This window comes from Taeniopygia guttata, chromosome Z (genome assembly GCF_048771995.1).
Source record: "Taeniopygia guttata chromosome Z, bTaeGut7.mat, whole genome shotgun sequence".
NCBI classification, from domain to species: domain Eukaryota; kingdom Metazoa; phylum Chordata; class Aves; order Passeriformes; family Estrildidae; genus Taeniopygia; species Taeniopygia guttata.
This window is the reverse complement of record NC_133063.1, coordinates 11501942-11529503: the sequence shown is the minus strand read 5'-3', so window position 1 is coordinate 11529503 and position 27562 is coordinate 11501942. Positions and strand designations below refer to the sequence as shown.

General features: G+C 39.7%; 1 protein-coding gene across 4 annotated transcripts in view; it reads left to right on the top strand.

The window, feature by feature from the left end:
* The first annotated feature begins 3372 nt into the window (after positions 1-3372).
* The window catches only part of SYK (spleen associated tyrosine kinase), a 47453-nt gene continuing 23263 nt past the window's right edge, over positions 3373-27562 (top strand). For 3 of the 4 annotated variants that reach the window (XM_030258002.4, XM_032744265.3, XM_030258000.4), the window contains exons 1-4: positions 3373-3504; positions 14814-14926; positions 20623-21076; positions 22506-22666. In XM_030258002.4, the coding sequence (XP_030113862.1) occupies positions 14913-14926; positions 20623-21076; positions 22506-22666 (629 nt within the window). In that variant the 5' untranslated portion in view covers positions 3373-3504; positions 14814-14912. The remainder of the gene's footprint in view (positions 3505-14813; positions 14927-20622; positions 21077-22505; positions 22667-27562) is intronic. The other variant, XM_030258001.4, reaches the window with a different exon arrangement.

Sequence of the window (27562 nt, the reverse complement as noted above, 5' to 3'; positions counted from 1 at the left end):
AGGACATTGTAGTAAAAGGTGGCTCTGCCTGTGGCAGAGGGTTGAAATGATCTTTAAGGTAATTTCCAATCCAAACCATTCCATGAGATTTGGTTTTGTGCCACAACATTCCTTTCAGGCTATTGATTCTTGATTTTCTCTAAATGTTGTTTAGTGCTATTGTGCTAACATGGAACCACTGCTTCCATCAAAATTAAAATGCAGTAGATAATAAATAACTCCCAAATAGCACATATTTTTTGCTCAAACCATGGCTGAATTCAATGATCTGTGCAGAAATTTTATATGCCTTAAGCAAAATGCATCACTTCTGCATTCTTTTTGTAGAGATGTACAGTCCCATCTTACTCACAGTAATTTCTTCTTTCATAGAGACTCTTTATATTTAGCTGTAGGTATGGTCACCTGTTGAGAATTTAAACCTCAAATAAAATTGTCTGTCAGTGACATTGTATTTCTTGTTGCTACACATTTTAGGGAATTTCACATTTAATCAGACAACAAAGTTTAACTTAGATGTTCCCTACTACAGAAATGCAGATGGTACTTCAGAAAATGCCCACTTTCAACCTAGGGGGTAAGCCACAGTACTACTCCTTGTGCTTGAGCAGAATTCTCGCAGGGCAAACAGCATCTGCAAAAGTTGTCTACACTTGTAGGACAGAAACCAACCTAAAAACTCCATCTTGGAGAATGAAATAAAAAAATAATGCCTCAGTATGGTAGCTTCACTGAAAAAAGTCTTATTCCAACATACCAACCTGTATTTTCCCCAAACCACCCAGTCCCTGTAACAATGAAAACAGAAGGCAACAGATGTAGTGGGAAGGCAACAGAATAGACACAATTCAAATTTGCAAATTTTGGAGAAGTTCAATTGTATAATTTGTTCTTATAAATTTTACTGATCCTAGGAGCAGTATAGTAAAGAAATGAGGTTTGAGAATATTCTGATAAATCATTTAAGCAAACAATCATGACCACTGAAAGCAGAGGTCTTTCAAAATATATTGCCATAGTGAAAACATTGAAACTCTCTCAGACACTCCCAAAAAGTTTGGAGTTAAATGTTGCAGTTATTATACTGCACAACTATTTGGACATCATATAAAAAATATTAATTTCTACTGTATATATTCATGTTGGGTAGGAAAATCCACAAATATACTGAATCTTTTGAAAAAAAATCCAGATTTATACTTATTAAATATTTCCAGAAAAAAGGAGGAATTACTTTACTTTATTGGTTGCTGGCCTTTAATAAAACTGGCCACACATTACAGGAAAGCTGCAGAATGATAATATATATGTTAGGATATACTAATATAAAACATTACATGTAGCACATTAAATAAGATACCCCACTGTTGTGAGCACCTTACCAAAAATCAGTATCACAGAACTCAACTATTTGTATTAAATCTCATATGAAATGAAAGAAAAAATAAACTGTGAACAGCCTAAAAGTTCTTTGCTTCACTTACTGGATTTCCCCTCCACTGGTGCCATAAGCTAACCTGGGCCATCAGCCAAGCACCCACACAGCCAAATGCTCAGTTCCCCCTGCCCAGCAGGACTGACTACAGAGAAGGGAGATCAAAAAAGCCATGTGTCAAGATAAACACAATTTAATAGGTGAAGGGGAAAACAAAAAGATCACAACCACACCAAATGATGCAGAGCTGGTCACCCACCACCTCCCACAAGCACAGAAACAACCAGCAAATACCAGATTGGTGACTGCCTTGGAAGAAGCCCACATCCTTCCACCCTCCCTCATCTATACCCAGTTTTGAGTGCTAATCATGATAAGGGCTTTGTTCACTTGCAGGCAACTGTCCCAGCTCTGTCCCTTCCGAACTTCTTGTGCACCTCGAGCTTACACACTGGGGACAGGGGTAAAGTGAAAAGTGGAGAAAACCTTGACATTGTGCAAGTAGTGTACAGGGACAGACAAATTATTAGTGTGGTATCAATACTCTTTTAGCCAAAATCAAAGATACAGTGCCATATTGGCTGCTACAATGAAAGCTAATTCCTTCCCAGCAAGGTCCAGTACAATTGCTTATGCAGTAGTGGTGATTTTTTTTCACCAATTTAAAGTAAGACTTTCCCTTAAAAAACAGTTCATAATCCAATAATGACTTTCCAAAAGCTTTTCCTGCAGATCTGCTCACACTTGGATGTTGATAGGAAAAGAATACCTTGAAAACAGGTCTAAGAATTTTCTAAGTTATTCTCTTTTTTTAACATGCAGACAGTGCCAATAAAAAAATGCACTGCCATTACAGCAATTGCCAAAGTCTCACTGAAATAAACCAAAATCAGAGACCTTTTTAAATGGCATGAAATATGAGAGATTTGTACTTTGGCAGCTCTATTGAATATCAGGTGGGTATACAGTCTATTTTGCAATAAGGAAAGAGAGACAGTGTTTTGACTGAAAATAATGCTTGTACCCCACAATAGTGCTAACACCAATTTATTATGGGGAAGAAGGAAGTGGATTTTTCCTGTTGCAAGGACTGCCCGTCACGGGACACCACATGGTGTCATGCAGCACAGTCACTGCTGAAGGAGACCTGCCCACTCTGGCCTAACCCAAGGTCCCTCGTGCCACCCAGTCCTGTGTGACCTGCACCAGGAGTGGTTTGTCCCTGGGCAGTCGTGGTTGAAGGATAGCGGCGCTTTTTGGCTGTGTGGTCTCAGCTTCCACAGGAATTAACTCTGTCACACAAGGGTGTTCAGAGGGCCTTGAAGAGAGACTTTCCTTCAAGCTAAGTGTCTGGGACACTGGAGTGTCTTTCTCACCTGGAGCTGCTACAAATGTTTGACCAAACTACGGGAGAAATTTTTGTGTGAAATACAGCAGGAAGGGTGACACTATGCTGTGGCAGGCCCTTTAGCTGCTCCAGAGAATCCTTTTCTCGGCGAAGTACACACAAAGCACCAAAGAACTTCAATATTCCAGAATTCACCAACTGGCATCTGGCATGTGCACCAATATCCACACGTTCGTTTTTTCCCTTTCGACAAGCCGCGACTGACACTCTTCCATCCTCTGTCCCCAGCGTGGTGCTGAGCAGCGACACATCCATCTTCCAAAGCCAGATGCCCGTGGGGCGACACTGGCGCTACAAGGAGCCCAAGACAGGGGTCCGAAGGACCCGAGCAGCGGCGCCGCGGGGTCCGGAGGAGGCGGACGGTGCCTCGGCCGCGGGAGAAGCGACGCCAGCGGCCCCGGGGGCTGCAGCGCTGCATCCGAAAGAGGGGTCCGGGGGCACGGCGACTGGAGAGGAGGCAGCGCTCGCCCACACCGCGCTGAGGAAGTGGCCGCGGCTGCGAGCGAAAACGAGGAAGCGGCGAATCCGGCGGCGCTGAGGGAGGGTCCGGCCCCGCTCCGGCCGCAGCCCGGCACGGCTCGGCACAGCAGAGCCGCCCGCCCGAGGGCTGCCCGCCGGAAGGAGGCGGCGGCGCGGAGCCGAGTGACCTCGAGCAGCAGCGGTGAGCAGCGCGGGGAGCCCGAGCGGGACCGGCCCGGGGAGCCCGAGCGGGACCGGCCCGGGGAGCCGGAGCGGGACCGGCCCGGGGAGCCCGAGCGGGACCGGCCCGGAGCCGCCGCTCCTTCCCCGCCGCGGTCGGGGACGGGGACGAGGATGCGGACGGGGCCGGGGATGCGGACGCTGCTGTCCCCGCCGCGGGGTTTGGGGTGCCGGGGTCACCGGCAGAAAGGAGAGCCGGAGCGCTCAGCAGCGGTGGGAGGGCAGCTGAGGCACCGGGACACATGGGAGTCGCAAGGTGCGGCGGCAGGGAGGAGCGGCTGAAAATACACCATTAGCCTGAAAGCTGCCTGTGTTGCGGTGCTTCGGAAAATAAATACCGCTAGCCCGGCGTCTCGGGAATTTAAATCTAAAACTTAAGCGCGAAAGAAAATTGATTTTGCTTTGTTGCGAGACGTTACTGTGGTGGCAGGTCTTAAACAGACCCAAATATACACAGAACTAGGGCTGCTGTCTGTCTGAATGGTGCATAGCCCGTGAAAGATTTATGCCTGGGGGGGAAAAAAAAAAATCTTTAAAAAAGCGGGTTCTCTTACCAAACTTCCCTATTTTGTTTCCAAGAAAACAGCTGTGGTTATTGTATCACTAGTGGTCTATTCTTCAAGTCTGGGTACCAGAGAAATTTCTCTTAGTTTTGTATTCTGACGGCATTATTCGTATCTTTGGTAGCACTGTACTGCATGCATTTTATGTTGTAGCTGTCTGGATTAGTTTGAAATGATGTTATGTGATGTTTTCTTGGACAAAGTAAAACAAGATTTTTGTTAGATGAAACAATCCCTTAGAAGAGTGGCAAGTGGAGTCTGAGTCTAGCCAAGTTACATGATATATTGTAAAACAATTATTTAAGGTAAATTTAAAATGAAATTATTCTTCTTTAGGGCATTAACAGTTTATAGGATTTTTTAAATGTTCTTTTCCATTTGGTTTCTTTCTTGCTCTTTTTATCCACAAAAGCATAGATCTCCTGATTCCTTGGGTTGAATCCATGGAGTAATACATGGACACAGCCATCCAGTACAGATGCGTGTAGTTTCAGCATGCAAAGCTCTCTATTTTTATAGGCTTGGAGGCCATACAGGGTAGCAGGGTAGATTGAGGCAGTCCCGTTAGCGGAACTGTGACTTCTTTTTATTTTTTTTTTTCCTTCCCTCTGTTGAGCATTGAGAGATAAATAAGGAAGTTTGAATGTTCTTTGTGCTGTGACAGTTATCTCATGAGCGAGCAAGATTATAGTCATAGATATGTATATTTTAACTAAAGAGTTTAAAATCAGATGTAATTATTTTTTTAAATGGCTGAAATAGATAAAAGAATAGCATTCTTTTGGTTTTCACAATCACTTAAAAATCACTACAAAAGACCATGATAAATATAGTTGACACATTCAGGGTTTTTTTCAGTTAAAAAATATTAGCACTCTGTCAAAGCAAGGGTGAACTGTGCAGCTTTCCCTTTTGCACATTGTTGCAATTTGATACAAGAGCAGAATTAGATCCAAAGCCACAGGAAGACAAAAACAAATTTATTTTTAGAATTAGCTAGCAGTTTACGTTGAGCACAAAATAACAGTTTCAAAGACTGATGGTGAAATTATAAGCCTGTCTTAAAAATGTTTGAAGATACCAATGGCCAAAAAAAAAAAAAAAATCTAGAGTAATTTCCTTAGTCTCCCGTCTTTCTTCTGGATCTATTAGGACAGAAGTATTGGAAGCAGGAGAAATCACTTCTGAAATATATGTTGTGTTCAGAAGTCATAGTCTCTCAATGATAATTTTCTCCTTTTTTGCAAATTACACTTCTTTTTTTTTTTTTTAGTCCTTTTTCAAGACTCAATATTTAGCAGAAAACAATGAGTCCAGTGCCACTGTTGATTTGAATACTATAAGGGTAAGAAATCTGTTTACATCTGAAAATTATAGGTAGCGTTGTCCTTTTTCCAGCTTTACAGACTTTTGGGTCAGCACCCCAAGATCTGTTGTGTACACATTACAAAAACTGTGCCAGAATCTGCCTGCAGTTGCATGTGTTTAGGTCTAGAATAGCACAGCTGAAAAGGGGAACTTGTCAGGGTTTATATCATAATTACAAGGAATGCAGGAGTTATCTATAAATGTGAGTAATAGTCACAGAAAAATCATTCCAAATGAGTCTTCATATCTGTTGTGTTGTGCTTGAAATAAATCACTAGCTGCTTCTAAAAACTACCTCTTTTTTGCTTGAATGTAAACGCGTGCATGAGTTGCTCCAGTGGGGCAAGAGTGCTTATACCACTCAAGATGAAGATGGGCTTGCAGGTGTTTGTGGGTGTCAGTAGTAAGGTTCAGTCATAGGAATGAAAACTTCTCATCTTGCAAGGACTTACAGTATCATCTTCTTAGTTTCTAATTTAAGAAAAAAATAAAATACCAATTCATTGTAGAGAAACAATTTTGTAGTTCAATTTAATAGTAGTTTTGCTTGCATTTGACGAAAGAAGAAAAACTTGGTGGGGAGGAGAGGGCAGCTCGCTAGATGTCTCAGCTGGCATTTCTAGAAATGCTTTTACAAGAAAGGGTTCTTAATATCTGTACTACTTTTACAGAAAAACATTATTAATTTCTGCGGTTGGATTTAAGCCTTTCAGCCACTCTCGAGAAAAAGAAACTTTGAGCTTTGCAGTATCCTTCCCTAATCTTTTGTATGGTGTATGATAGTACAATACACATTTATTAATAATTATGTAAGGCATGGTAAAATCATTTGATCACATAGCTCTTGCTTAGTATTTGCATTGTATTTTAAGATTCCAGTAGCAAGGGTACATAGCGGATACTGTTTAACTTTTAATTTCATAATATAGGGTAATGTGAAGGCATACAGTTAAGCAGAAGAAAATATTTCCTACTGACTCCTTTATTGCATGTTGGGGTGATTGGAAAACATCAGCATTACAAATGCAGGAAGTGTGAAGGAGCCTGTATGACCCTGAACCGAAAAGAAAAATTTCCAGGATTTGCTGGATTAATAAATAAATATTGTGTTTGACATGGAAACATTGCCTGCCTCAAAGAAATAAAATACAATTTTGTAGTTTGTGTATGCATTCTAGATTTGAAATTAGGTTATAATTTCCTGTGCCTTTACATACAATGATTAATGATACCTCTTAAGAATTGCTCTTCTAAAAATGAAAGAAAAGGTAGAAATACTTTTGAGACTTACAGGGATCCAAATGTTATAAAGTGACTTCAGTATACCTATATTGGGACCAGTGTTATTTAATATCTTCATTAATGACAGATAAAGGGATCAAGTGCATGCTCAAGAAATTTTTAGATAACACCAAGTTGAGAGGTTCACTTGACACACCTGAAGGATGGGATACCATCCAGAGGGACATGGATAAGCTCAAGAAGTGAGGCCATAGGAACCTGAGGAGATTTAACAAGGTTAAAGGTGTTGCACTGGGTCGGGGCAGCCCCCAGTACTGACACAGGCTGGGGGATGAACAAAGAGCAGCCCGGGGGAGAAGGACTTGGGGGTTCTGGTGGGTGGGAGGCTGGGCATGACCCAGCCATGGGCACTCCCAGCCCAGAAAGCCAAACGTGTCCTGGGCTGCATCCAAAGCAGCGTGGGCAGCAGGGGAGGGAGGGGATTCTGCCCCTCTGCTCTGCTCTGGTGAGAGCTCACCTGGAACCCTGCATCAGCTCTGGGGTCCCAGCACAGGGAGGACATGGAACTGCTGGACTGAGTCCAGAGAAGGTCACCAAGGTGATTGGAGGGATGCAGCGCCTTTCCTATGAGGAAAGTCTGAGAAGGTTCGGATTGCTCAGCCTGGAAGAGAGAAGCATTCCATATTACCTAACTGCAGCCTTGCAGTACCTGAAGTAAACCCAGAAAAAAAGATAGATAGACATTTTATAAGAGCATATAGTGACAGGACAAGGTAGAATGACTTAAAACTCTGTTGATTTAAATTACATATTAGGAAGAAATTGTTTACAGTAAGGGTGGTGAGGCAGTGGAAGAGTTTGCCCAGGGAAGTTGTAGATATCCCATCCCACAAGTGTTCAAGGCCAGGCTGGGGCTGCCCCCCCAGGATGGGGCTCTGAGAAAACCTGGTCCAGTGAAAGGTGTTTCTGCCTGTGACAGGGGGATTGAATCCTGATGATCTTTAAGGTCCCTCCAACCCAAGCTACCCTGTGATTCTATTATATGCAAAATGCTGCTTACCTTTGTACCAAGTACCAGAGCAAATAACTAAAAATTTATATGTATTAGAACCTAAATAACCAGGATACAGGAGTATGATTACAGATAGTTTGTCCAGTTTCATTATCACTTAGTTTGTAGTAAACTGATGTTAGAATATATTGGTTGACAAGCTAGGACTACTTAGTCATTTCTCCAGTTTTGCTCTCATTTGCGTTGAGATTGTGTTCCTCCAAACAGATATATGGTGCTTGAATGGAAAAAAATGTCCAGGAAAAATTCCAACTTTGCCTTCTTTAAAAATGGAAAGAGGCAACAGAAGGAATTTTCCACCACTGAAAAATTCAGTGGTGAAATTCACCACTGAGCGAAGTAAGATATGAGGTGCTAAAAGCTTTGATAAGGAAGCAGGACTTCTGGCATGGTAGTGTGGAAGTCCAGCCATGCAAATCCCTGAGACAATATCTAGGCTAGAGGTGGAGCTGAAATTGACAGGAAACACAATCGTGTTTGGAGGCAACTAGAGAAAACACTTTCAGGAAGTGTTAGAGTAGGATATGTACCAAGGAATCTGACAATTGCTGAAATATTTTAATGTCATAAATCCTTATCTTAAACAATAGATTCAGTAAAATGAGTAAGATGTCACCTTTTCATGCACCACCCACTGACCACCCCTACCCTCTTGGAGGGACGTTCTCTTATTTCCCCCCTGTTTGTATAAAAAAATGAAGTAAATGAGTGGGGGGGGAAAGAGGAAGAAACCATAAAACTTTTAAGACCATAAAAGAAATAGAATCCAGAACATATAGAGACAGTATGTGTCTTAGCTATAGCCTGTGTGACTGAGAACATGTGGTATGATCAACTGCTAAAATGTGTGTTACTTCTGACCTCTCAGTGTCTAGGTCTGCTTTGAAAAGTTCTAGTATCAATTTCAAAATTGCCTCAGTTTAAAATAGTATCTACCTGAGTTTTACAAAACTGATTTGATTTTTTGATAGGGCTGCCTGAAAAGTTGATTTTCTTCATCTTGATTCAAAACCTGAGGTTAGAAATATGCTATAAAGACAATCCTTTTCCCCCCTAAAAATTCTTGTAAAGTGAATTACAGAAAAGCTTCAACTGAAAAAAAAAATCTTTTCGCTGTTTTGTTTGGAGGGAACATAGAAAAGGTAGCTGATATGTGTGTAATTAGCAGTTGCTTATAGGTAAATTCTTAATGTGGGACAGAGACCAAATTTGATAAATTGAATCAAGAAGATAAATCTATGCAAAAAAACCACAAACCTAAAATTTTGTCAAGTTAGTGATCTTTAATACCATAGAATCACAGAAAGGTTTGGATTGGAAGGACCATAAAGATCATTTATCTCCAAGTGCACTTGGAGATGCAGGGACACTTTTTGCTAAACCCAGTAGCTCAATATCTGAAATACGTGGAATATAGAGCAAAGGAAGCAGCACTAGTATTGTCAACTTTGGCATAAATTTATAAATGTCACTGCTGCATTTCATAGGATTCATGTGAATTCCACAGTGTTTTGCTCAAGAGTTACTAAAGCAAGCAGGATGTTTAAGTAAAGATTATTTGTCCAAGTTGGATAACCAGATTAGCTATCTTTTGAATCAGTGAGCATCTTGTTGCTGTGAAGTGAAAATTATCACTTACTTAAGATAAGTATCAGATCACTCCTCTGAACAGTTATGACACCCCAGAATTGAGGTGGTCATTAAGGGAAGCTGTGAGTAACTTTTCCATCCTCGGTTATCAGGTGCAGTTGGCAAGAAATCTCATGTTGCCTCAGGTGCAGGGAATAACTGTGTGACAGTCATCATCCAGTAAATGCATCAAAGATCTGCTCTGCAGGTACTTCTATGCACAAAAGTGCAGGGGAAACCCCCCAGTATGGGATGAGTAAATGCAAAACCACTGGAACATGCTTTCTGAAAAGGATGCAGAGTTGTGTTCACTTGGGAGCAGCAGTGTGTCGAGGCCATGATGTTGCTAGTGTAAAATCCACTTACCTCCAACTCTCAAGAGACAAGTTTCTTCAAATGGAAGTGGCTTTTTGTTATCCTGACATAGCAACCATCCATAGTGGCAATTACCAGTGGACCATTTAGAGATGGAGCTGTTGATGCTGTGCAGAGAACAGCACACCATCAAAAAAGAGGCCTGACTACCAGCTCCTTTTTTCCAGCCTGGCAGTTTGTCATGCAAGAGATAGGGAAATACTGCCTACTGGCCCAGAACACACTGAGGCCAGGTGCATCCTCTTGCTACCCAGAGTGATAAATTCAGTTGGTCCAGGGGTTGCTAATGGGCTTACTTTGCAGGATGGGAGGAGTGGGCTCATACCTTTCTCTCGCTGTGTGTAGTGTTTCTGGAACATTCTATGTTTTATGTGAGAGGAGAGGTTAGGTTTCAGTTTGTTTGCTGGTTAAAATTAGTTCCTGCCTGTTAAGAGTCTGTTCTGTCTTTATATCAATGAGCAGTAAGTTTTATCTGTGCTGCTTGTTCTGATGATAAAGGCTGATATGGGGAGAGATACAGACTTAGTCTTTCCTGAATGGCTGATGCACTAATGAAGAGTCTCTTTTGCAAAGCAGTCTGTCTTTTATGATATCTGTGTCCTCATAAAACATAGTCAGGAAGAGCTGGTGCAATTGTTGGGTGATAGTATCTTTCAAGAGAAGCATTCCTTTCCTAACAAAAATGCTGTTAAATAAAGAATGCTTTACTGCAGGAGTGTTGAGGCACTTGAACCGGTTGCCCAGAGAACTTGTAAATGCCCCTGGCAGTCTTCAAAGCCATATTGGATGGGGTTCTGAGAAACTTGGTCTGGGGAAAGGTATTTCTGCCTGTAACAGGGGGTTTGGAAGTAAGTGATCTTTCAGGTGCCTTCTAACCTGAACAATGCTGTGCTTCTATATTTCTCATTATTAGATAGATTTTAAGAAAGTGATCCTTGCTGCTGTCAGCCTGGCTGTGTGAGCTAGTATCACATCTTCCTTTCAAAAAACAGAAATGCTTGACCTTTTTTCCCATACCTCTGTGGGTGTAATTTCCATTAAGAGATGGTGCTTACAGTGTGTCTGTGGCAGAACATTTACCTGGTCTGTGCTCCTAGCAAAAGCTTTTCAAAAAATAAGAGAACATGGTATAGTTTTTATAGACTCTAGAATGTGGCACTGGGAAGGCTTGCCCAGTTTTATAGAAGCTTGCCTATTCTAGGAGTATGACAGGCAAGTTGTTCTTGTTCCTGCAATAATTTCTGTGCTTTCTATATAAAGGAGAATACTGCAGACTGTTTCAGATGGCAAAATAACCTTGGTCTGAAAGAGGAACCTGCCTCATTTTACCACTCTGACTCATGGAGCCAGTCCATTGAGGCATCTGTTCAGCAAAGGTTTTAGCAATTACAAAGATAGACCAATAAATTTCAGATAAGGAATGAAGTATAATAGGATCCAAGTGTTCTTGCTTAACAGTAAGTGAAGGCCAATATTCATGGCTAAGAAACTGAGATAATTTATACATCCGTAGCCTCTAGACTTGGAACTGAGTAGAGACAGACCTGAACAAAGAAGGGGAGTTAATCCCTGCATAATAGCTTTGGAAATGCCAGCCTGCCACAATTACTGATTTTTAAAAAGTCTAATGAAGACACTTGCTGGAATGTAAAATAAACCTATCTTGTGTGTCTGCCAACTAGTAGAACCACAGTGATCTTTATCTGAAACTTTGAATGAAATGTGGCATTTTGTCTTAGTCCTGTAAGGCTATAAAACTTTGAGACTGCTGTAATAATGTTGAATTTCTCCTGGATTGGTTTTTTGTTGCGGGGTTTTTTTGTTCGTTTGTTTTTGTTGTTTTTTTTTTTTTTAATGGATAAAGCTTTTAATTCACTTTCTGTTTGGTTATAGCAACTTGTTTCTAGAATTCATGATCTTTAGTTCTGAGATGTCTTGCTTACCAGCAAATTTGCTAAAAATGTCACAAGGAAGGAAAAACAAAGTTATGGCTTGTGGATCCATCCACACTTGGATGCTGATCCTTCTGGAGGAAGCCAGCCTTTCTCAGGTCTTATGGTAATGAAAATTTACAGTATTATCAGCTCTCTGCCCAAGGCACTTTTTTGTGTGTGTTTGGAAACTGAACAGATATTCCAGGTTTTGACTTCCTGGAAAAAGAGGAATGTTTTGAATCAATGCTTTTGGTGTAACGCTCTGATAGATCTTTTTCTGGCAACTTCTTTCTGAATTGTGAAAAATAATAGACCATAGTAAACCTTGAAAGGAGATTTTGGGACTGGGGGAAAATTCTGTGATAGTTAGATGTGTCTTTGTTTTATTGTGCCATCACTGTCTTGTCCATAACAGTTTTGTTATTGCTGTCTCTGTAAAAACTGTTCTGTAAAAATGAAAATATATTCCACTTGGCAACATGCTATACTGTCATATTTAATGTCACTTTAACTTTGACCCTGAAAATATGCAGGCCATTGCCTAAGCTGTTCAATCTCTTTTTAGTGGTTTCAGTGATTTCTTGCAAGAAAGATGATAATTTGTTTTGCTCTTCATGTATTTTCACTGACTTTGTAGGTTCATTTCACAGCTCCCTCTGTGCAATCATAGTGTGATCTATGGCATGCAAAGGAGTTTTACTTTTTACTGTAGTTCTGGGAAATAAATATATGTTTGAAACAAAAATATATGTGTGTGTATGTATATACATTTATGTATGTCTCAGTAGCTCCTGAAGGGAGATAGTTGGGGCTCCCTGAGTGAGACTTTTGTAACTGCACCCCAACACAGGCTTTTTTTTTTTCTTTTTTATTCCCCCCTCCACCAGCATTTGGAAGATACAATTATATCTGCAATTATACAATTATACCTGTACTATCCTGCAGTCACTGCAGAGGCACAGCTGATCTTAGTGAAGATCTGTCTGTGCCCAAAGAAGTTTGCTCACATCTTACCACAGCAGGAAAATAGGAGATTATACAGGGATCTGCCTGCAGTATCTGAAATGCTTTCTTGCAGATTTACCTCATCCCAGTGGTTCCATTATTTATAGGGTGGTTTAATAGGGACCAATCACAGTCGAGTACTTTGTCTCCATAGAAATGATGCCACCCATTTTAAGTCTGAAATTCTTGATTTGACGAGAGATGTGTTTGGCAAGAGGCAGTGTTTGTATTTCTGACAGTGTAAGAGTGGAAATAGATGTAAGGGAGTAACTGATAAAGATGGTAAAGGTGTAGAAGAAAGTGCTCACATTTTTGTGTAAGTGATCCCGTTTTTTTTTTTTTTTCCTCCTTTCTAAAAGGAGAAAAAATTGTTTGGGGTTTTTTGATTGTTTGTTTCTATTTTAATATGTGTGAATATCATAGGATTTTTTACTTCCAGGGAAAGAATTACTGCAATCCATAAACACCTATTTTTTTTTTCTTTAATTCTTTCACAGTAGCATGCTGAGCTTTATAAAAGACCAAAGCAGAAAAACTTTATTAGAGGAAAACTATGGCATATGAAAAGATTACCAAAGACATGAGAATCCCAAAAGAAAGGTGTATAAGAGAGACAATAAATTCCTAGCATCAGTGAAGAATGCTTTTTTAGTGATGAATGCTCCTTCACGAGCTCAGGTCAGAAGTTTTTATAGAAAAGCCCTAAAGAGAACATGAATGCTCTGGTACTTTTTCTAAGCATCTGTTTGCCTTGTAATAGGGCAGTAATTGTGTTGACAGGTCAAGTAGTTTTTCCCCAGGAAATATTTCAGCAGCTAGACTGCGTGGAGTAGTCTGATGATATCAGAATGTCAGATGCAATTTAGAGTAAATGAGGGCATTTCTGGAATGTTTCAATGGAGAAAAAAAAATCTGCCCTCAGTATTGATTAAAATGACTCCAGAAAGTAAATCTATAGGAAAATATTTTTTTAAAATCACGATTTTTTGAAGCTCATGAGGCTTTTAGGTGTGTTTGTGATATTCCTTTTTAGTTCATTTTATGAATGACTCCTTGATATAGGAGAGGAGATAAATGGTGTTTGGTAGTAGATGAAATACCAATGCCACCTGTTTAGTAGGCACATATTTGTTCTGATATGGTCAAAATGCTGAGGATTTACATGAATAATAAGGGAAAAAACTCTTTCCTCTTAAGCTGGGAAAGAGGCTAGCTAGGCCAGTAACTTTCATAATAATGATAAAACATTAACCTGCTACAAACTGGACAATGCTAAAGCTCAGTGATCATATTGTTAGATCCAGGTTCTGAATTTCCCATCAGAAAAGTCTTCTGGTCCAAAGTTGCCACGTTCCCTATTTTTCCCAGACAGAATTTAATTGACCTATGTTTCTGTAAAAGAATACATTGCAGTGTTTAAAAACCTTAGCAGAAACACCGTTGTCACCCTGAAAGCATCACAATATAAAATAAAAAACAAAAATATCTGAAAGAAAATGGTTCTGAAACTGAACTGTTAAAGTAAAATATGGAACTTGACACCCAATACAAGTATTTTTATTAGATAGAGGTGCTAAGGAAAGAGCCCAGTGTTGAAGAAATAATAAAAATTTGATAACATGTACTTGCTAGCATTATTGTCAGTATACATTGACAATATGAACATATAACAATATGAAACTTGCTATAAAAACTATCACATGCTTTCTGTATCTATCAGCACTGGCAAGGAGCATCTGTGGAATAACATCAAAGTCTTTGATGATGAAAAAGGCATTTTTAGAGTCTGAAGTACAAGGCAAAAAGCAGACCAGTATAGCCTAGATTGTTAGTAAAATGTTGCAGAACTCAGAGATGAGTGTTTGGTTGTATGAGGAAAACTTTTCATGGGAGAAGCTGGAGAAAACATGGAGAAGGAGGCCCAAGCGTGAGCGATGGAAGTGTTGCTGTAGGCTGTAAGCTGATTAGAGCGCAGTAGGTGCAGACTGAGACACAGTGCCCTGAGCATCAGTACTCAGCACGGGCACTTCCCTGAGGAACGTCAGGAACTCAAGGAAATATAAGTCTCACTTTTCCCTTCTAGACACATCCCCTTCAGTGTGATGAGTGGGACTTTGTTTGAAGATATCTACAAAAGTTGCAAAATCACCAGTATTACCTGCTGAACTACACCGGATTTCAAATGTTTCTCAGTAGGTCAGTAAGTTCACTCTAGTGCCTTGATCAAACTCTAGTTTGTTTGAATTACTTGATAAAATTATATTCTGTTGCATTTCCTGCCCTGATGACTTACTTTTAGACACTTGCTGTTTTCTTCCTTTGTTTTTGCATAATTTGCTCATAAGAACTCCTTTCCTAAGGTGTAGATAGAAATTAAATCTTCATGTTTATACAAAAAGGTAAAGGAGACATGTAATCTCATGATCAAATTAAGACCATTGTTCAGCTGTCTACACACATTGGAAGGTGATTTTAAGGATGCAAAAATAAGAATAGAACAGTAATTCAAATCCATTTTCTTTGTTAAACTTCTTCAGATTTAGTTTTTTAAAAGTGAGGTAGTTCCAATGTATTTATAATATTTCAGTGCTAATTATTTCAAAGTGTACATTAGTTTGGAGTATACCTTTAAGGTTCTCCTGAAACCATGAAACTATAAAAATATTTTATATAGTATATCAAGTTACCATCAAAAGTGTATTTATAATTCTATGCATACTGAATTTCTTCTAGTTTTCAGGTGTGTTACATAAGTTGAAAATATGGAGAAGAATCTTAAAAAAACTTGCACTGCTTTTCTCAGAGGCACACATCTTGATTCCAAGAATCCTAATTAAATAGGACCTTCAGAAAAATGTACATTCATATTATTCTTTTATTATTAATGTTTTTCAGTGTATAATTGGAGAACTGTTGAAGTTCTTAAACTTCAAGTGGTGCTTAAAATATCACCCAGTTCTAGAACAAATTGTTTCAATAAGCATATTTTCATCATTTGACACTGTCTAGTGTGCCTTATATGTATGCATGCATGCGAGACATTTACTTGAAACCTTACTTCTTTATTTTCATACCCTGCTCACAGAATACTACCTTGAAAAACAAGAAAAGGTGAAAAAGTAGCTGCCTAAATAAGGAACATTTTTTTGTCACATTGTTTCACCACTACACGGCTGTTGATCTTTGTCACATTTCAGTCATCTTACCCATGAAGGAATAAACTAATCAATCAGAAATTCCTAAGTCTCTCACCATGATAGTATTTGGTCTTTTTTGAAAAATTCATATTCCCATTTATATTTTTTTAATGTTAGAAGGGAGATAGTACCTTGGTAAGATTATAATATTTGCTAAGCAAACTTTTCAATATAGTAATTATTCTCCCTTTATCCTTGAATAAATATGAGATGAAATAGAATTAAGCTAAATTTTGAAGTGTGGTTAGCGCAGATTTTTTCTAACACCTTCCAGATGAGTTTTCCTTCATTTTGCTCATCTGTTCTGAGAAAATGGCTTGCTTCCTAGTATGCATGAAATGTGTGAGGTACTAAACTCTTGTGCTATGTCAGAAGTACCCTGCAGAGTTGATGAGGAAGCTGCCTGAGAGGAAGTGAGTACTTAATTTTCTTATGCGTTTGTGTAATATTTTTCTTTCACATAGGATAAGCCTGATATTTGCATGCATTTGTAGCTTCCTTAAAAGTCATATTTAATGACCAAGGGGAGAGTTGCACTTAAGACCCTCTGTGGCTGCTATGCTCAAGTGCCTCTCTTGGGCAGCCAGCCACACTTCCTTCAGCACTCATAAGGGTGAAGCCTTACATTCAACCTTAGGAGTCAAATCTCCATTTCACAGCTTCATGTTTGTAACTGCACTGGCTTGAAAAACGCTGCACTCTTTGTGCACCTGGAAAAACTTAGAGGAGGAGAAAACTCTGAATTCAAGCATTTTCTTCTATTATTTTACTGATCCCAGAAGGGTATTGCACTCCCAAAACAAAGACAAGATTTTGAAATCCCAAATGAAGAGAACAGCCATCCCAAATTCAGACATTGTTCCAAAATTGTTAAGTAGTTTTTAATCATTATCTAAAGTTTTTTTGTGATTATTTGCCTCTTGTTTTCTGAGACAGATATAAATAAAAAATTTGTGAAATATTAGAGATCATCAGAATCCTGCTGCTGTTCTTTTCATAACTGAGAAATATTCTTCATATTTTGGAAACCCGTTATATAGCAGACCTTCTCATTCTGAAGATTTAAAAGACAGTCCCTCACCAGTGCCATTGCTGACATTTCATCTAAATTGCAACCAGTGGATTTTCCCCTGCCCCTTCACCTTTTAAGAACTTTTTTCTGGGCAAATCATCCCAAAGAGGGTGTAGAAAACACTGAGATTAATAAGAGACAAAAAATACTCTGGAGAGTAGCCTGATTTGAAACACATTGTAGTCAAAGTGAATTTAAATTTCAGTAATCATAAAGTTTTTTGTAGCGAGAGATGATGTGTTCACCCCCCTGTCCTCCACCCCACTTTTATTTTATTAGCTGTTATTTTCATTGTGATGTTCTTTATCTTTTTTAAGTCTGAAACTAGAAGTATGGCAAAAATTAACTTTAATGAATTACATTCATTAAAATAAATATTTGTTCAGTATGTATTACTGAGGTGTTTTGAGCAGGCAGTGCAGTACCGTTCTTGGCATGAAACACAGTATGGGATTATTTCTTTCTTTTCTGCAAGTTGTACATTGCTGGTGAAGAGCCAGTGTTAATCAGTCATGCATCCAAATTCTTTCCTTACTAAAAACCTAATAGTAAATCTGTTTTCTTCCATCTTTCCTGAAAGTGGTATTGAAGACTTAGAGCCTGCCTTCCAGCACAATTTTGCTAGAAGTTGGGTGATGTATATTCATCTCCTAACTGCCAGAATGTGCGGTGCATAGTGGAGTAAAAAAAAAAAAAAAATTACATGGGAGTGTGTGGAAGAAACAAGCAAGCAGGAGTGAAGGAAACATCCATATTTGTAATGACTTCCAGAATAATAGAATCAAAGAGTCATAGAAATATTCCAAGTTGGAAAAGGTCCTTAAGGTTATCAAGTCCAATAGTAAGCCTATCACTACTCAATCCACTACAAAACCATGACCCTAACCACCATTCTGCAGGTCTTTAAATTCCTTCAGGGATGGTGATTTAAACACTTCCCTGGGCAGCCTGTTCCAATACTTGGTAACTTCCTCAGTGAAGAAATATGTGCTGGTGTTCAATTTAAACCTCCTCAGTACTACACAAAGCCTTTTCCTCTCATAATCTCATGCACAGGAAGAGACTGACTCCAGCTCTGCCTGGGGTGTCTGCCCCATGCCACTGTCCCCTGCAGCAGAGTTGTTCTCCCCTGTGCCTTCCTAGGTGCCCGATGCCATGTCCTGCCAAGAGAGGCATACAAAGTGATGGGGTTTGCTTTGTGCTCGGAGTAGAAAAGTTAGGGGGGCATCAGAAGGCTATGGGAGAGGGGAGATGATGCAAGAGCCTCCTGCTGGCTCTCCTTGAAGGCATGAAAGCAGTAGCTGGGACAGAACAGTGGGATGTGAGGCTCAGCTGGCCTGTGCCCCTATCCCTGCACCCCACTGGAGGGCAGGGATGGAAAGCAGGAGGAAAGCCCTGATCTTCTCCACATCTCCCAAGTGCTCAGGCTGAGATCTGTGTTGCATATTACAGGCTCTGGCAAGATGTCAGGAGGGCTGGGGAGAAGAGCTTGTATATCCACAACCCTAAGCCCCCATAGATTCCCCCGGTTGCCACCAGCTTAGCACAGTGTACCTGGGGGCAGTGGTCAGGGAAGAAAGAGGAATTTTCTGGGAGTGTTCCCAGCTACCAATGCACTGGCATTCTTGCACCCACTGTCCCAGGACAGGCTGCTGTGAAACCCTGTGCGGCTGGGCAGGGGAAGGGAAGCACCAGCAGGGACTGCCCTTGTGCAGTGCCCAGAGCTGCTGCTGTCCCCTGTGCCAAAGCTGGCAGAGCAAGCCAAGAGTTCTGATGGAGCCTGCATGCCCTGTGTGCACACCTACAGGGGCCCTGGACAAATGTGGGTAGACAGACTCTGCTGAAAAACATCCTGGTCACAGACCTTCCTTCCATGGTGACATCACAAGGGTGTTAGACACCACCTAGCCAGGAAGGCAGGTGTTTCAAAAGGGGCAAAGTCTGCTTCACGGGGTGTTTCCCTTTGTTGAGCTTCATTAAATTACTTTAATCAGAATTCCTTAACCTTTCCAGGTCTCCTTGAATTGTATCACAGCCCTGTGATGTTTAGCCACTGTGCCATTTTGTATTATTTGTGAATTTGCTGAGGCTGTGCTCTCCCTGCTGTCCACCAGCTCAATGAAAATCTTAAATTATATTGACCCCAGTCCTGACCCTGGGTTACAATACTATTAACTGGCCACCAAATGGGCATTGTATTATTGATTGCAATCCTCTGGCCCTGCATTGTTACTCAATTAATCTATTCTATTTGAAGAAAGCTTTGTCTGGTACAGTCAGAATGGTCATTTTGCATACAGAATTAATGTTTGGTGGCAGCTAACTAAGGACTGCCTTCTGTGTCTTCAGTTATAACTTTGTTGCAATTAATAAGTGAAAGTTATGTTGCTAGATTAGTATGGGAATTTAAACCAGTAACTTTTAGTTGCATGTCAGAGGAACAATAAATAATATGCTACACAAAGCTCTATTTTGTGGGTGCAATGTCTTTACAACTTTGAGATTGCCCTTATCTGGATGGTGGGAGAAGACCGGAAGATCTGCACACCATGTGGTTTGACATGACTGTACCCTGTCTAGTTTTCTATACTGTGTGAGCCTTGTTGATTTGACTCTGCTCCTCTCCCACTTTCCTTCCCCACATCAACCCTTTATGTATTCACAGCATATTCACAGGTATTTCTCTACTGTTTTTTGACATGAGCACAAGGGGCAGCAAATCAGCACTGATGGTTCAAATACGAATTAAGCAGTAGGCACAAACACCTCTGCCTGCTTCAGCACTGCCAGGGAAGGTGTCATTCTGAAGTGCTGTGTCCTAAAAGGCCCTATATTAAGACTCCCATTCCTCAGTTAGACCATTGTATTAGGAACTCTCCCTTTCTATATAGTTATCCATAAAGTCTTCTGCACTTTTCTTCATGTAACTCAGTTGCACAATTTGGCCAGCTACAAGGCAAGCGTGGTATTAACCCTGTTCCCATATGGCCTGAACTGTTTCATGCTGATTCCACAGATTGCTGCATGGCTTCCCTAAAATGCTGCTTCATTCTATTTTGAAGAGCTCATATTTTAACTCCTATGTGTTTCACAACGATAGAAGCAGAAACTGAACTTCTGATCACTTTGTCCACTTCTAGCCAAGGTGCTGGGAAACAGGAAAAGAGAGCTGCTGGGATTTAGAAAAACAACTTCTAACAAGATAAAAATGGATCTTCACTTTAAATTATTTTTTTAATTGTCAACATACGTATCACCAACAAATGCATTACTAAAATTACCTCAAGTTATGCCAAGAGGCATAGCTTTAGGTGATTTTCAGGTTGGATGTCAGGTGAATTTATTCACAGAAAGGGCTGTTAAACATCAGAATGCTCTGCCAAGGGAGGTGATGGAGTCACCATCCCTGGAGATGTTCAAGAAACAAGTGGACAGAGCACTCGGTGCCATGGTCCTATTGACAAAGTGGTGATTGGTTTAAGTTTGGACTCAATGATTTTAGAGGTGTATTCCAGTTTAAATCATTCTGTGATTCTGCAAACGTACTGCAGGTGAACTGCCATCTTATTGGCTTATCCTCTTTTTTTCTACTGACATTCATGTCTCTGTCTTTGTATTTTCAGATACAGTATTCTAGGTTTGCTACTTGGAAAAGAAAAAGCCATGGCTTCCAGCACATCAAACCCTGCTAACCATTTGCCTTACTTCTTTGGTAATATCACACGTGAAGATGCTGAGGAGTATCTAATGCAGGGAGGAGCAAGTGACGGACTATACCTGCTCCGCCAGAGCCGCAATTACCTGGGGGGCTTCACCCTCTCCTTGGCCCATGGAAGGAAGGTTCACCACTATACGATTGAGAGGGAGCTGAGTGGCTCCTATGCTATTGCGGGAGGCAAGTCGCATGCCAGTCCTGCTGAACTCATTAATTATCACTCAGGGGAAGCTGATGGCCTTATCTGTCTGCTGAGAAAACCTTTCAACCGGCCACCAGGTGTTGAACCCAAAACAGGACCCTTCGAAGATTTGAAAGAGAACCTCATCAGAGAATATGTCAAGCAGACTTGGAATTTGCAGGTAAAACCAGACTGGATCTCGCCGTAAAGTAATTTTTGAGCTAGGAGAAAAAGCGATTGCATTGTTTGTTTCCAGTTCTTGCTGCTGCTAGGTAGTACTTTGTCACATTGAAATCACAGATGTTTGAGATTGAACAGTGAGGGCTTTTTCTCCCCAGTACATGCAGTAACTTGGCAATAAGCATAGTTTTCCTGAAATTTAAGTACTTAGAATTTCTACAATGTCCTGGTCTAGCATAATCTTATCTACCTCTGCACTAATATATGTCATCAGATTTGGACCAAAAATTAATCCATGTAATGAATAAGATACAGAAATTGTTTGTCTCATCGCTTTTAATTCTGATTTTTATTGACTGGTATGCAGGCAGGCAGGCATGGTGACATGATGACTTTTTTTACATCTTACTCTCTTAGTTGTTTTTTTTTTTTCTGTGTTGCTAATTTAAGTTATGTCCAAAACAGAAATTGTTCCTGAAGGAGAACAGTTTCTGCACTGTGGAATACTGCCTATACATCTTCAATGCTGCAAGGGTCAAGCAGGAATTTTCCACGTGGAGGACAAGATGTTGGATTTTTTCCTGGGAATGACTATGAAGAAGCCAGTCTTAACATGGAAACACTAGTGTAGGAGGCTGCAAAGGGAATATTATTTCACCTTGAGATGTCATAAGTTACCTTTAGGGACTCATGAAGATACTCAGGGTTTCTAATCTCTTTTGCTGCTAGCAAGTAACCCAATGAATTTTGCTCTGTAAAATATATGGAGCAACCCCCAAAGTGGGAAAACCTGAAACTTACACAACATTTTCTATAACTTCTGAGGTTCAGTGTCTTTTCTGATGGGTCTGAGCTCAATCTAGAGGGAAGTTGATGAACTCTGGTTAAACGCTGGTGAAACTAGTGGGGGTTGCCCTCAGATTCTGAGCCCAATTTAGAAGTGGTAGGTTGTAGACAAGGTTAGAAATGTCTAAGTTAATATTACTCTGAATAATTCACTCTAAAATGGGGACTGTTCTGTCTGGGAAAATTTGCATTGATGTCTTTGACATAGACAGGCTGTAACAGTGCAAAGCACATTTAGTTTATTTCAGTACACTGCCATAAGATATGTATTTGGAGGTACGTTTGAAATTGCAGACTGACACTAACCTCTTTAGCATAACAATATGACTTTATTTTAAGGTTAAATACTGATATATCAGTGGTTTTATTTACTGGTTAATTTTCCTTCTTTTTCTCAGAGGTAAAAGGGGAACCCTAGTTTTGTGATGTTTAAAATCTTTATAGCAACCAGGTCGTCACACACAAAAAATATGTGCTCATTTTAGACGTCCCAAAAGCAGTCCCAAAAGACTGAGAGTCTACCTGTCATCTTTTTATTGCAGAAGATAGTTTGACTGTTTCACTGTGTTTTTACTGCTCTCTAGGGGCATGCTCTTGAACAAGCTATCATTAGTCAGAAGCCTCAGCTGGAAAAGCTGATTGCCACTACAGCCCATGAGAAGATGCCGTGGTTCCACGGGAGGATCTCTCGGGAGGAGTCAGAGCACCGTATCCTCATTGGGTCCAAAAACAATGGAAAATTTCTGTGAGTTTATTTTTCTGTGGTGTTGCTGTTTGCCTCCAGTGTTACTGTACACTCTTTTGAATAATGTCAAATGAGACTATGCCCGAAAACATGGTTCATCCACAATGAGGGCACCCAGTTCAGCATAATTTACATGATGCTTCCTTCCTTCACTTAACTAAAGATGGAGAATTATAACAAAAGCCTGGAACACCTGCAGAGGTGTCCACTAAGGCCTGCTGGCAGCAGTTGTGACCAGCCCAGGGCACTCCCTGGCCTTTGCAGCCCCACTGTCAAAGCCTGACCACCTGCACCCAATATACAGGCTTATTAAACTGGTAGTATTAAACAATTAGAGACAAACTATGTTAGCAGCGTTGGGATCTGTTCCTGTCAAGTCTCCCAGGGACAGGGGTAGTGCTTTGTTTTTTAGTTAAGCAATAAAATGATCACTTCTACCTTGACAGCAATGTTTTGTGTCTGCTTCTTACCCCCTGCATTTACCAAGCCTAATGATCTTTTGTTTTCTGAGCACAAATGTGGCATTACAGCCATAAGGGACTAGAACGAGGGGTTTGTTTGGATAATCCTCATTTGAAAAACACCAGTGTTTTAACAGAGCTGTCTTTTGTCACTCCTACCTCCACACAGAAAGTATTTATATAATGATAAAAAACTTGAAAAATTAGGCTTAAAATTCAAGGCCAAGTAAGGATCACTTAGAATTGTATAATTTCTGAGGGAAATTTTATCACCTACCTATGTAGTTTTCTTTAGCACTCAGCCTTCTCTGGCTTTTTTTAGAGGTAGTCCAAAGTGAAACCCCACAAGCAAGTGCAGGAAGGATATGGTTCCCCAGCACCAATTCTTTCCTGATTTTCTGTAATTGTGCCATACTTATTGCTAATGTGGGTACAACCCTCATATATTTCCATGTTTCAGTCTTAGTTGACAGGAACCACTAACTCCTTTAAATTCCTATGAGGTCCACAAACACTTTGACTGTAGTGACATCTCATTTCTTGAACTCTCTTTTCTTCCCTCAGTACTTGAATTTTTTGTTTTTCATAGGCACTCTCACCCAAGTAGCCATGCATGCCTATTTTCAGCCTCATATTCCCTGCTGGTGGGGACCACATCCAGAGGGGCGCTCACCCAGTTGCTTTTGTTGCCGTGTATAACAAAGCATTGTAATAAGCTTGTCACAGATTTTGTTGAACTTGTAGTAAAAAAAACTGTTACAAAAGTTACAAAAAATTTGTGGAGATAGATATATTTCTTTCTGATGCTTGGGAGTTTAGAGGATTTGATGGACATAGTTGCTGTTAACAATTACCAGCCCAGCATCACCACACAGCCTCTCCTTTTTCTTGCCTTGTGACTTTGCTAATTTCTTTTTCTATTTTTTAGACAGAAGGTCCAGTAATTGAAACAAAATTCAACCCTTTCTTTTAAGGACAATATTATACCTAAAAATATATTGCTTTTTTGCTTTCTGTTTTATCACCTTGCCAAACCAACTTTGTATTAGCTGAGTCATGATGTTGATCATGTATTAAAACTGGCAGCTTTTCCAGTTTGCCTCAGGCACAAACTCTGTGGCCAAAGTATTTCTCTTTGCGGCAAGGAGGGGAGGGGGAACACAGGGGGAAGGAATCTAGTTTTTCTTCAAGGGAAAGGATCCACTAGCTAGCATTTCTTAACAACAGGGATAGGTTTTGGAGTAAGGGAGTGAAATTAGTTAAGAAATTTGACATTTTCAGCCTCTATTATAAACAGTGGTCTCTTTTTAATCTTCTATAAGCAGTCCTATTGTTTTGACTGGATTTTTCCAGAATTTTCCTGTGTTCCTTGAAGATTTCCTATCGAGATTCTTCTTGATAGGAGGCATTTCTGATGCTCTTTGCAGTGACATGCTCAACGAGTTATGGGGAAGCATTCAGACCTTATCCCATAGGACTGGATATGTCAATGGATCCATATTTTACATAGTTTTGATGGGACTCTGGTGTCTACTTTCATATTGGGAAGAGAAACCCATAGAGGAGAAAATGCTAATTTTAGGGCTCTGTTTAACCATGAGAACTTCCACTGGAGCTTAAATAATATGAACTGATGGTGTGTTGATCTTGGGTACCTCTTATTAAAGACAAGACTGTTTATTCTGGATCTGTAGGATGATTTCTGATGCACTAATTGTTCTTGCACAGACTTCCTATCTGGCTATTTTAGTATTTAGAACACAGGGAGAGGACTTCATCTACCCCACAGTTCAGTAGCCAGTGCAACAAGAGAAATAATGGGTTGTTAATTTGTGTTAAAATCAGTTATTCTACATTCCTGAGCTCTTCTAGCTCTCAGACCCATAGACTTAGAGGCTTATCACAAATAAGAAAAGAACTGCCTAATTCAGAGAGGTTTATTACTTTCTGCAGTGGGTTGCCTAACACGGGCTTGCTCAGCAGGTGTTGAGAAATAAACCACTCATTTCTGGCTAAGTGAAGCAGAAGCAGCAAAACTGTTGAGTGTGAGTGTGTTTTACACTGTTTAACATTTCAGGCACAGACATCTCATAGTTTTACCTACCCAGCAGCAGTGCTTGTCAGAATATTCTGTACATCTGTGGATTGAAGGCTTTGAAGTTGTGACTGTGAATTAGTGTTTTTCTAACACTGGTCAAAATAATCAAGCCCGGTAGCTGACTGAAAAGTAAAACTTTCAGACATGTAGGTCTAAGAGATGTTTGCCTGTTGAGGTAGGAATTGGAACCTGGGAACAAAGAGAGGAGCTAGATTTTTGAAGAGATTAGGTACTTCTGAGGTTATTTAACAAGTCCACAAGTAAACCATATTGTTTATTATGGAGAAAATAATAAATATTAGAAGGATATAATATTTCAGTATATTTTTAACAGGGCTCTCCGAAGCTTCATTACACCAGAAATTTTCTATCCATCTGACCTACGTACCTTAAAACAAAATCCAATACAGCAGTCTGTGTAATAATACAACTAACATGTAGATTTCATTAACACTGCTTTGCAGCAATAAAAGATCATCAAATCTAGAATTATTTTTAATGGTTTAAATATGGAAATAGTAGAAAATCTTCCTGACTGCAGTTCAAAAGATCATGAATAGCACCATAAAAATAATACTACAATGCATCCAAAGAAAAATTCTGAGCTAAATGTGGATGTTTTACCAAGGAATTTTCAAAGGTGTTTTTAAAGTTTCTTTCATGGCTTAAAAGTCAGTAAAGTATGTATGTGAATGCTAGAGAGTTTGTTTTCAAAACCAGACACAGACACCATGACATGAAATGGGAAGTATTTTCTACCTCTTCCGTGAAGTATGTTTATGTAAGATTGCCACTATAGGCATGAACCAAAATCCCCACTTTTTATCTGAAGGCCCACTTAACTACACTAACACTTTTACGTTTTCTGTTGGGTGATGGTTCTTGACCAAACTTCTGTGGTTTATTACATTTTGCCTGGTAGGGAACACTGATCATAGATAAATTTTGTAATAATTCTATTAATATTGTAGTAGTATTTTTATTAATAATGTACCATTAAATATTTATAATATTATTGATATCCATGTGAGTTCATGCATGGATGTATGGAAGATTTGAAAAATAAATTATCACTTTGCTAAAAGCAAGCAGCAGAAGAGTTAGTTTCCTCTGTAGTTTCACATAAGAAACACCTCTGATATGTGGTAAGGGTTAGCATATCTTGCCATCAGTAATGACCACTTAAGTTATATGAGCATGCGATCTTACATAAATAAACCAGGAATTAAAAGAATATTCAGAAATACTGTTTAGCTAAAAATTTCAATATTAGGGAAATTGTGAGTGAAGGCACTGCAAATTAGCAGTTTAGTCTATATAAACTTTTTACATGTGTTCATAGCTGTATGGAGCTCACATAAAATATGAACAGTTGTGTAAAAGGAAAGTAGAAAACTATTTTGATGTCATATGAATGTCTTAAGTACAATGGGAATATTAAAGAGAACTAATCTAGTTTAGACTATTATAATGAGTCACAGTAATATGCCACATCATGGCCATGACAACTAGAAACTAAACTGTCTCTTAAGTGTCATAATACTTAATACTAGTAACAGTATTTCAAAATAATAAACTTTGAAGTGCATTTATCTGTAAGAGTATTCTTGCTTTTTGCCTGACCAAAATTTCTGTTTCTTGTATATGTAGCAGTATATATTTACATTCATATTGCTGTCTTCTTCTAGGAGTTTGCTGCAGACTGCATACTGAGCTAGGCAATTTTTCTGACCATGTAGAAAATCTTTAGAGAATTCTATCAGTATTAAGTTTCTATCCATAAAAGGGACTGGACATTGTTGACATCATAGATGAAAACAATCCCATTAAATGTGACCTTAATTCAGGGGTATTAATTAATGATGACGGTCCTCTTGAAAGTGTCAAGGAGTGCTAGGCTTAGATGACCATAAAAGTTTTTCAAGATAAATGACAATACACAGACAGTGAACTGTGTTTCTGGAGGTGCTGAAATGATGCCCATGACACTTTGAGAGAGCCGTTTACTGATCTTTTGTTAGGTACGTGTGGGTGCCACTTGCAGGGCTGTGGCCTCTCGAGATGGGTTCTGCACTGGGTGCTTCAGCAGCAGAGTGAGTCTGAGCTGTGAAGAAAAGCTGTGACCAAACTGAGATAGCTGTACTGAGAAGATCCCCTATTTCAGGTGCACTTTTACTGCAGAGCTGTTAGGGGTTTGGTGGAGCATCGTGTATTTTGCTGCCAGGGTGAAGTCAGCTAAATAGACTAATTTGATGCTATCATTCTCACAAAAGCATTTAGTGACTGTGCAGCAGACTTACTAGGAGATGAAATTTTAGGTTCTATTGTAGATAGTAA